The sequence below is a fragment of the Lipotes vexillifer genome, unplaced genomic scaffold (assembly GCF_000442215.2).
Source record: "Lipotes vexillifer unplaced genomic scaffold, Lipotes_vexillifer_v1.1 scaffold1709, whole genome shotgun sequence".
Lineage (NCBI taxonomy): Eukaryota > Metazoa > Chordata > Mammalia > Artiodactyla > Lipotidae > Lipotes > Lipotes vexillifer.
Genome location: NW_006788868.1, coordinates 305,080 through 317,091, shown reverse-complemented (window position 1 = coordinate 317,091; position 12,012 = coordinate 305,080). Strand labels below are relative to the sequence as shown.

Here is a 12,012-nt window from a genome sequence, read left to right as displayed (position 1 = left end):
TTTCCAGCTCCTTCTCTTAGGGGAAGTACAAGCTTGATTGATAGAACTGGCTGGTGTGAAACTTATTTCCAAATAGTTGCCCAGGCCATTGATGAACTCTTCCAAGACTCGAGACCTGGCCACTTTTTCCTGCTGCACCTCACCTGGGCATAGCACATTCCTTTGAGAGGCCTGCCTCTTTACCACGTCTGTGACAATCCCTGATAAAACCAGAGCCTACAATCACATTATCCCTCTCTTGTCCCCAACTCTGGCACTTCAAGCCCATTCAGGAGCCATCTGCCATATTTCTCAGCAACGATGACTTTAAGCAGAGGGGAAGGTCCTGGCATACTCTGTGGCTTGCTGTTCCTCACTGGGTCATGCCCAGGTCTGCTAAGTAGGCAGCCAATTAAAAAAATGAAATGCTCATCTTGCTGGCACTTCCGGAGTCTAGGAGTACTTCTCTTGGAGTTTTCTTTCCTTCACCTCAGGAAAAGGAAACATTTCCTCTCTTCCCTTCCCACAGAACAATGAACAGTCCCTTGGTTAATGCCCAGAGTGATCCCTTTCTATCTTTCAATTCTTTTATTATCAAATGGCTGGGGTGGAGTGTGGGTGAGAGAGCTGCTTTTGGTGAAGGAGCTCTTCTCAGCATGTCCTGTTAAGAGGTTCTGGCTGAAATCCAGTGATTTTCTGAAGTTAGAAATTGGAAGTCTCTTAGAACCTTTCATTTTCAGCTTGGTCACTAGCCATTTATTTTACAAAAATAAGATTCTTATTACTCTCATATATATTGTAAATGGTTAAAATCTCTATGGGGCAAAATTAGAATTCCACCTACCTTTGACAAATAAATACCATTTCTAGAAATTATACTATAGATAAACTTGTAAATATGAAAAATAATTATTTGTTACATTTTGCTCATAAGAGCAAGAGATTAGAAACAACCAAAGTGTAGTTAAATAAATAATGGATGTTCATGTAATGGAATAAAGGCTAAACATTATTTTAAATGTTTTAAATATTTTAATGTTTTCATTATTTGGTAAGCAGATTAGTGATTCATTTTTAAGCAAGTACTCAGGGAACACTAACTTTGTAGTTAATGCAGTGATATTCCAGACTATATTAAAGAATGGGGCATAGCTTTATGTATACTGAAATGGAATGATCTTCTTAATATATTTTTAGGTGAGAAGACAAAGGCAAGGTAAATGATAATTAGAGCATGTGCTTTTTATTTGTGAAAAAAATATACGTGCTTATAGGTGATACGTTAATAGATAAGTGTGTGTGTGTATGAGGGTGATGTAGTTATCCCTGTTTTACAAATGAGAAAACCAAGACTTGAGAACATAGCAAATTCCAATCACAGAACCAGTTGCAGCATAACTATGATTTGAATTCAAGCTTATCTGACCCCAAATCACAGGCACTTTCCAATACAACATTCTTAACCTTTGACTAACGTTTATCAGGGTAGAATTGACTACTCCTTTTTATACCATCAGTCGACCTTGTAAATGTATCTATTTTAGAATGTATCACACTATATGCAGCAATATGTGTATATGTTGCTCTCCCCTGGTCTAGTGTGGGCCTCATGAGGGCAGGTGCTCTGTAGAGCCATCTTTGTATCCTGGGTGCTCCGGTGTGGTACACTGAAGAAAAGCACTTCACAAAGGAGTGAAAGGCATGATACATCTTTGTACATAAGCAACAACGAGGAGAGCTTTATTAAGTGCCTAGAAAGGCAACTGCCTTTTTTTTTTTTTTTTTAAACAATAGTAATACTAAGAGTGTGCCTTAAGGTATCTGAGTACTATATGAAAGTTTAGCTAAATGGGCTAAATATGGTTATACCCAAGCCTCAAACCTGCATAGCAAATTTAATTTAGTGAACATTTATCAAAATCTATTATGTGCTGTTAACGAAAAGAATCATTTATTTCTATGATCACGCTTTACAGTCCCTTGTGCACAGAGTGCTGATGTCCATTATTAAGTGGTCTGAAAGGTCAAGCCAGTAAACTTTTGCTGATTTGCAGGTCCCTCCTCCAGAGATTCAGTGGGTCAGATATCTGTTCATGTGGACATCACCGCCACCCCAGGAACAGGAGAGCATAAAGTCACTATAAAAGGTATATTTCGGGTCCAGGTAGATAAAACAGCCTATCAGACTTTAACCTCTGGAAATAATTATATCAAAAATGTTTTTTCTTGAATCTTTCTTTAAAAATCTATATTAAATGATTTCAGGGCATGCTCAGAATTTCTTCATGAATCTAGAACTTTTGATTTAAAACTGAAAAAAATGAATGGCACAGGTACTTAACCTATGTTACCTGAAATATCTAAATGGTTTAAATACATTGGTGATTACATTTCAAAACTGTATACATTGAACATGTGTTCTCTATGGTTGAGGCTATGATATACATTGAACACTGGTGCTGTGGTTGGCTCCAACTTGCCAATGACATTTTAGATGTTAAGTCAGCATGTTCTTACTATCCACATAATCTACCTACTTTTTCTATGTGATTTCCAACAACTGTTTGATTTTTTTTAAATGGGTGGTTGAATCAATTGGTTTTATATTGTAAAAGCACAATCTGAAAAGAGGGGTCATTTCAAAGACGTAACTTAATGATTAATACTTTGCTCAATAGAACCGTGTTCTATTTTTATATTATTATAGACTTAGTCACTTTAAATAGTATCTACTTTAATCAAAACCATGGCCTTCTAACATATTTTAAAATTGCATTACCTAATGTATCTTTGTATTATAAAGTAACACTGCTATGGGTTATAATAGATTATATGCAGTACTGGTAATCATACAGAAAAGTGGGCATGACTATCTATTCCAGTGTCACTAAATATATTTGAAAAATATTCTGACAATGCATATCAAATGGTAAAAGTTTTATCAACCTTTTGCACTAGCAAATTTAATTGTAAGACAATTCCTTAAGGATATCATCATCAAAGGATGAGCAAACCTATTTGAGAATGTTCATTTAAGTATTATTTATGATGCCTGAAATTAGGAAACCGCCATAATATGCACCAACAAGTGATTGGGTAAATATAGAATGAAATGTACATATAATGAAATATTTGCTGTTGGAAAATATATAATAAATTAGAATGCTACCCATGATGGGCTTAAAAAATAAAGCTACTTATAAGACTGTAATACATTATGATCCCATTCTATATATAAAGATTGAAAACATCATACCAAGATATTAACAGTCATTTCTTCTGAGTGATAAAATTATAGATTTTTAAAATCTGTTTTCTAAATATTTTATGAAGAACATATAATTTTAATATGAAAAGCATCATTTTTTCACCTAAACAAGAATCACAACTTTTTAGTATTAATGATTGTCATTTCAATTACAGCTAACATTTGCCATCCCAATGCCACATGGCTTAGAGCTGAAAGTGCCATCAAGCGTGCAGCCCAGAGAGTAAATTGTTTTTCCTTGTCAGTGGGGTTAGGGTGCTATCAAATGCAAGTTACAACTTCACACATCATTTTTAAAAATAAAAATTAACTCTAAGGATCAAAGGGAGAGTCTAGGATTCTACACATTCGTTTGCTAATACTTTATATTCCTGTCTCTTTCATTTTCGTTTTTAGTGATTGCTATTAATGACTTAAACTGGCAGACCACTGCAACGTTCCGCCCCTTTGTGGAAGTTTGTATGCTGGGACCCAACCTCGGAGACAAGAAGAGAAAACAAGGCACAAAGACAAAAAGCAACACATGGTCACCAAAGTATAACGAAACATTTCAGTTGTAAGTTATGACCTGACTCCTTTATTTAACCAGGCAACAGGCATTGTAGAGCTACACTTACAAGCGACTCACAGGGTAGGAATGGCACTGGGCTTTGCTAAGGAAAGCAAAACCTATGGGTTTAAGGATTCCTGTTCATCATTGATCCAAGGCAAATGAAGAAGGCTCTGTTTTTAGTTCTCTTCCATTTAAGTATTTGTCCAGTGCCTACCATGTATCAGGCAATAGTACAGGCATTGGATATATGTAGAAGGAGGACTTTGCTCTCGTGGAAGTTACTCTCTAGAGGTAAATAACATATGATAAACAACATCATAAATAAATAAAGTTATCATCTGATAGTACTAAGCAGAGCATTAAAACAGGGTGATGCAATAGAGTGATCGGTTGGCTGCTTAGATGGGGTGTTCAGGGAAGCCTCTCTGAGCATGTGCCTTTTAAATAGGAACCTGAGAAAATAAAGAACCAGTCATTTAGGGAAGAGAGTTGAGAGCATTTTAGGACAAGGAAAATTGCGAGTGCAAGGATTCTAAGCAGGAGCATGCCTGGCATATTTAAGAAACAGTATGTGGTGGGCAAGGGAGTGAGATAAAATGAATTTGAAGAAGTGGTCAGGTACTACATCACACAGGGCTTTGAAGTCAGTGGTAAAGGAGCCTGGGTCACATTCTAAGCTCAACAGGAGACGTTGAAGGCTTTTCGTATGAGGGTTTGAACAATCTGATTTACATCATTAATGGTTATTGTGTTTGCTGTATAGAGAAGTAACTATAGGGAAGGCAAGACCAAACAAGTAGAGATAAGTTAGAAGCCTACTGCAGTAGTCTAGGTAAGAGATAATAGTGACTGATCAGGTAGTCTTAGTGGGGAAGGAAGTAGTCAAGAGATGGAAAAAAGTGGAAATATTTTGGATATGTTTGGAGTTCTAAGAGGTCCTATAGAATTTACAGTGGATTGGAGATAGAATATGAAAGAAAGAGTATATGAATTAGGCTCCCAAGAACATTCAATTTAGATTAATTCAAGACATATTTACAAAGGAATGTACAAAGATGTGTGAATAGAGGGACTGTGAGCAATAGTGATGTAACCTGGGGCTAGTAATAGCCAGGTTATTACCCCTCCTGTGCCTACAGGAGAGGAAGAGCAGTTACTAAAATTGGGACTGTGAAAATTCATTTGTAGTCATTCACCTTATTAGGAGAGTGACCTTCCATGGAGGGAAACAGCCTACTTGAGGGAGCCTCACATGCAAGAAGCCAGAAGCAAGAAGCCAGAGAAATAAACTCTGACCTCACTCTCACCATTTTTTCTGATTTTCTAATGATGCTCCCTTTTGGCCAAACCCAACTGGAAGCCAGAGCACAGAGAAACTCAATGTGTGTAGTCCTTACAGGTCAGCATTGTATTGCAAAGTACAAGAAGAAGGATGGAGAGTAGATCCAGCTGGAGCAAACGGAAGCTATCTGGCACTGAATAAAATCAAGGATGACTCCTAGTTTTTGGCATAAGCAATTGGGTAGATGTTGAGTTACTGAGATGGGGAAATAGACAGGCAATGAGGAGATCAAAGATTTTGTTTTAAATCTATTAATTTGGAGATGCCTACAGTACATCCAAGAGGAGATATTAAATACATAGTTAGATATAACTTGAGAATTATCTGCATATAGATGTAATTAATTCTACAGATCTACATGAGCTGACCCAGAGACAGAGAGCAGGGACACAGGACCAAGCCCTAGGGGCTTTCATACACATGCACATGCATGCACACTTACCAAACCATCCCTTACTTGTTTGATTCTTTGTTATTTTGCATTCTCGATTTCCCAGAGACCTTGCAGCACTCTGTTTTCTGAATATTTCACTCTCTTACCACTCATTAAAACTTAACTATCCTACCACATCAATTAAAAGGGTTCTAACAGATTAATCCCACTAATAAACCAGCTCACAGGATTCCACCTATCTGCTCATCCAAACTACACAAAAACTTTGATCCAACTGAAAAGTCTTCCAAAAGGTTCTAGGAATACTTGGATAATGCAAAATTCAGATACAACACTGTGAGCTACCAAGACCACAATTCTGGAAAAAGGTGGCATTTTGACTCATTTTAATTCACAAGAAGACCCAGATCCTGTCATATTTTGCCATTCTATTCTTACCCCCCAGGATTCCATCTTCTTGTATGTTATTTCAGATTGTCTCTTAAAATAAGTACACAGTTTAGTTGTCAATGTCACCTGGAAACAAAAGTCTGACTCGGCAAAATGTTTGATCAGAAAAAATGACTTAGAAAAGGAAGGAATTTGGAAGCTTGTACTGCTGAGGAATAGATGTGCATTCATTAAAAAGTCAGGACTATCTGAGGATGAATTAAAATGAGGGGCAGGGAAGGATTATCCTCAGAGTTTCACCACTCAGCCTTCTTCATTAGGTTCAGTTCTGCACTAAGTTGTCTTGGGTTGTTATTAGGAGAGGCCACCCTCAGCCCCAATCTTGACAGGTCTAACTGTTGCCATAGGAAAGAGCTCGCATTGAAGCACCAGGCTCTGCTGGAACTGATTTACTCTGGAGATCTGTATGCAATTTAACATCTTGTGAATAGTGCTTGGTAGTCTGTGCAGTGTATTGCCCTGAGAAAAGGCTCCTAGATATAACAGCGTATCCAAGAGTCTGAGGTAAAGAAAAGAAATTGTAATAACGGATGTTGAAATGGCACAGCAATTCTTCCAAAAGGTACCCGTCCCCCCGGCCTAGCTTCCATGACCCCTAGTAACGCCTCCTACCCCTATATCACTGGGGAGACCTTGCCTCCAATGATTAATTACAACATAATATTTTAATTCCAGTTTCTATTAATATCCTTAACATCAGGGCAGTAAAGCATTTTTAGATTGATTTCCTATTTCCATCTAGGGAAAGAAGGAGTTTTTTAAGTTCGATTGCAGAGTAATAGCTATATAAATACAATCTAAGTAAAATTTAAAGGGTATTTGCATCAGAGTTCAAAGACAATGATACTCTATTTGCCAATATAATATTCTGAGCAGTATATAAAATTTTCAACAGTCTATTAGAACCATATTGATCCCTATTTGAAAATGCTCAAAATCCATATTTTTAATCCACACAGCATTCTGAGTAAAGAAAACCGCCCACGGGCCTATGAACTTCACCTTTCAGTTAAAGATTACTGCTTTGCCAGAGAAGATCGAATTATCGGAATGACAGTAATTCAGCTTCAGAACATAGCAGAAAAAGGAAGCCACGGGGCATGGTATCCCCTATTGAAAAACGTCTCTATGGATGAAACTGGTTTGACTATCCTTAGAATCCTCTCGCAGAGGACCAGTGACAGTGTGGCTAAAGAATTTGTAAGACTTAAATCTGAAACAAGATCTGCTGAAGAGAGTGCTTGAAACAAACACTGTAAGATAGCATCTATGAGAATTCATAAACTATAACTGTTTGACTACTGCATGCATGTGCAAATACACGGGAATGTTTATTTCACTACGTTTCAGTGTTTGCCCAGTACTCAAGAACAATGTCTACAAGGTATGTGGAAAACCTGTGGAACTTTTATACCACTTCTGGTCTTTGAGAAACAAATGTTCCATGAAGTGCCAAAATTATGATGTAAAGTGAAATATCCAGAGTATCTTTTAAAATGTTTATTTCATTACCAATTTCTCATCCATTAAACATACTAAAAAACAGTCTCTTAAGTTGGTCCATTAGTTGTCCTTGTTACATTGGTGTATATGGCCAGTAGATATGAAAGCATCTGTTACTCAAATTCTATTTAGACTTACCTCATTATAGATGTCTTACAAATACCCTTTTCTATCATGACTAGAAATGCAGTTACTTCTAGAAAGCATTTGTAATTTTATAGTTGCAGATATATTGTGATGATTTTTGCATACATATTAAAATAGAAAATGTGGAAAATATTTTATGCCAACCGGTTTCCAACCTTTCTGAAATCACTGTGAAGAAATGCTCTTAAAGCAAACTTATAAAAAGTAATGCTAAATAGTTTGTTAACAGTGTTTGATATATCAACAGAACTTTGTTCTTTAAAACTGCGAAGGTCACATCACATTTGTAAAAAAAAAAAAAAAAAAAAAAAAAGGTAAGTTGAAGCATTTGCCATCTAGCATTATGTCTTGGCTTTACTAGATTTCATTCTTTAGAAAGTCATACGACTAATGGTTTAGGAGTATGATGGAAGGTTTGTTTCTTAAATTACCTATGATAAGTAATTATACTGTTAGTGTTTTCCTTCTGACAGTTATGACTAACTCCTTATTTACTGAGTGCTATAATCAGTTAAATGCTTTTCTCTTTTTAGAAATATGCAACAATTTTTACTGAATGCAGCATTACTACATATTGCACTGGAGCAAAAAGTCACGTCTTCAACTATTTAGTGAAAAATGTAAAATGAAGTCTGAAGAAATTGCTTACAGTTTTGTAATTTATGTTATTTATAAGCCCAAGATGCATACAATGCAATAGGAAAACAACTTATTACAGGTCGGTAGATAAAAATATAACTAGGTTAGAGTTTGAATATGAAATAGCTTATGAATATTTGCATTTTCTCTGTTTTTATGGTTTGACTTTTTAGAATCTGTGCCTAAATCCTTGGCTGTAGAAGAGTACTTTGTAGTTGTAACTTACGGTCATAACTGTTAGTGGGCAACATACACATGCAGGAACAAGATCCTGTTATAGTGACTGTGCTTTGTGAACAAGCTGGTCTGATATGTTAAGAACAGAAATGAAAAGTATCATGACTCTCAGAACCATGCTGTTACTGGGTGTGAAAACACAGACAGTAAGATCCACTAATTCATGTTAAATTGATAAGCAAGTCCTTTGTTAATGACGTCTCCAAATGCATAGTACAATGCAATCCTCTGGCATATGCATTAATAAATGGATGTATATTGAGCACATGCAATACTTCATTGTATCTTCTGCCTTTTTATTTCATGTATGCAACATCATTCCACTATTTAAGAATTAAAAATCCAGGCTCTTTTTACTGGATAGAACACTCTTCACAATGTTTGGTTCTAGTATCTCATTAGAATTTGAAACAAATTTTTTCCAGGAGGTGTATTCATGGAAAAAGCCACACATTACAGGATAATTACCCTGAAAATAAGAAAAAAGCTGATGTATCTACCTGTCTGTACGTCTCTGAATACTGTTAAGCCATGAAGAAAATTCAACATTCAACATATAGACAAGCAACACAGTTAAATAAAAACTTACATGACAAAAGGTTTCATTATTTTACTGCAAGTTTCATTCAAGATTTATAACAATTTTACAGAACACCGACTTGAGCTCTTTAGGAGCACATTAATGTCATGAAGCAGCACACCCTTGAATAAATGGCAGTTTGCGTTTGCATTGATCACTTAAAAAATTATGAGCTAAGTATTTTTTCCAGTATTTGTTTAATTGGATCTATCCATTCCGTCTTTGTGTGTGTGCACAATATATATCAAACACTAATGGTTATGGTATGAATTGAGTCTATTAATATCATAAAGTATCAGTCCTAATTTTGAAATAATTATGAATTCTGCAGTCTTTGTTGTTTCTCCCAAGATACAAGTATTTGTTGTCTCCAGAACAAAGCCTGTTGTGTTTACATACCCAAATTAGTAACCACTCTGAGGTTCACAGCAATCTCTGTCAACTATAGACTCCATTAAGGTGTGAAGCAATTTATTTATCATATTTTAGATAAAATGCACAAAGACAAAGCTCTGTTTTACATCTACAGATGAAACTCACATTAGAAGTTCTCAAAGAAACACATGATAATCAAATTTGGCTAAAATGAGGTGTTTAAAACCACAGTGGAACATTTATTATTTAAAGGAGCTCTGATGAATTATTATTTAAGATAAGTAATCAGATGCCCTCATCGCAACCTGCTCTAACTCATCTATTTCTAGGATAATTTATATATTGAATTTCCCTTAAATGAGGTACATTTATAAATGACAGTCCTAGCTTAATGTTTTGCATTTGGCCTTTTTAAAAAAATGTTTGAAGCAAGGTTTATTTTCTCCTTTTAATTTCTCTTATATAAAGATGACTATACTAGGACTTTTATGGACTAATATAGTAGTTTCAATCTTCATACTCAAATAATGAAAAATAATCAGAGTTATGCAGGACTCAGAAAATATCCCTGGATAGAAGTCTGAGAATAAGCTCCAATTTGTAAATATCATATTATACATATTTTAAAATATACTCTTTTCACATTATGACGATTTTGAAATCAGGATACATTTTATAATCATTGTCAAACTATAGATTAATGGGTGCTTTTTTTCCTTTTTTAATAGTAAATAATGGTTCATCTTGCAATGAATGACTTCTTAGAAACAAATGCAGAAAAAGAAAGTAATGCTTAGGGATCTTTTTAAAGAATCCTATATATTTTAGTTTGCATATACTAAAATTAACTCTGTTGGTAAACGTTTCTGTTTTGACAAATTCATAGAATCATGTATCAGGCACAACAAGCAAAATATAGGACAGTTCCATCATCCTCCAAAATTCCATTATCCTACTACTTTGTAAACAAACTCTGTTTCTACCTTCAACTCCTGGCAGCACTGCTCTATTTTCAGTCCCCCTGGTTTTATGTTTTCCAGAATGCCATGGAATGGAATCATGATAGTAGGTAACCTTCTGAACCTAGCTTCTTTCACTAGGCATTATTCATTTAAGACTCATCCATGTTGTGGCATGTATCAACTGTTCTCATTGCTAAGTAGTATCCCATTTATGGGCATACAAAAGAGCATCTGTTCATTCACCAGTTCAAAGACATCTGGGTTGTTTTTGGTTTTTGTAAGATTATGAACAAAGCTGTTATAAACATTTGTGTACAGGATTTTGTGTCACCGTAAGTGCTTATTTCTCTTAAGTGAATGCAAACTAGTGGGATTTCTGGATCATATTATATATTTAACTTTATAAAAAGCTGTCAAACTTTTACCAAAGTGATTGTATCATTTTACATTCCCAGCAGCAATGGGTAAGAGTTCCAGTTGCTCCAAATCCTTGAAGCACTTGGTATTGTCAGTCCTTTTTCTATTTTAGTTTTCTATTTTAGTTTGCAGTCCTCTGATGATTGATGATGTTGAGTATCTCTACATTTGCTTGTTTCTTATTCATATATTATCTTTGGTTAAGTGTCGGCAAATCTTTTGTCCATTTATTCAACTAGTTTTTTGTTTTACTATTGTTGAATTTGGAGACATCTTTGCATACTGGGTATAGAAGTCCTTTGTCAGATATGAGATTTGCAAGTATTTCATCCCAGTCTGTGGCTACTCTTTTCATTCTCATAAGAGTGTCTTTCAGAGGGCAAAAGTTTTAAATTTTGAAAAAGTAATTTATCATATTTTTCTTTTATGGATCATGGCTTTGCTGTTATATTTAAAAATTCTTTGCCTCACTCAGAGTCATAAAGATTTTCTCCCATGTTTTATTAAAGAAGTTTTAGATTTTACTGTTTGGTCTATGATCCATGATCCATTTTGAGGTTATTTATTTTAATTATAGGATGTGAGGTCTGGGTTGAGGTTTATCTGTCTGTTTTTTTCATTATTTTTAATCTACTAATTAATTTGCACAGGGAAGTCAAATTGTTCCAGTACCACACACCATTTATTGAAAAGACTACACTTTCTATGAATTACCTTTGCACCTTTGTCATAAATCCATTGACCAAATATGTGTGGGTCTATTTTTAAAATCTCTATTTCTGAAATCCCTTCCTTAACACCAGTGTGACACTGTCTTAATAACTATAGCTTTGTATTGTCTTGAACTCAGGCAGTGTGAGTTTTCCATGTTGTTCTTTTTCTTAAGATTGTTGTGGGCTGTTCTAGTAATTTTGAATTCTTAAAAATATTAAAGCACTACTGGAATTTTGATTGGGATTTTATTGAATCTACAAATCATTTTGGGGACAACTGACATCTTTATATTGAGTCATCCATCTATGAACACAGTACCTTGTCCCCATTTATTTAGGTCTTCGTTAATTTCTTTCATCAACGTTAGTTTTCAGCATAAAAATCCTACCAAATATTTCTTCTGTGTGTGCATGTATGATAGTGTAAGCAGTAATTTGAGAATAAAATTCAAA

At 35.1% G+C, this 12,012-nt stretch overlaps 1 protein-coding gene across 1 annotated transcript in view; it reads left to right on the top strand.

Annotated features, from left to right (window-relative positions):
- Positions 1–8,784, top strand: part of LOC103078014 (protein unc-13 homolog C-like) — a 288,547-nt gene extending 279,763 nt beyond the window's left edge. The window contains exons 18-20 of the mRNA XM_007461879.1: positions 2,034–2,126; positions 3,644–3,803; positions 6,946–8,784. Coding sequence (XP_007461941.1) covers positions 2,034–2,126; positions 3,644–3,803; positions 6,946–7,231 — 539 coding nt within the window. The 3' untranslated portion in view covers positions 7,232–8,784. The remainder of the gene's footprint in view (positions 1–2,033; positions 2,127–3,643; positions 3,804–6,945) is intronic.
- Positions 8,785–12,012: the final 3,228 nt, after the last annotated feature.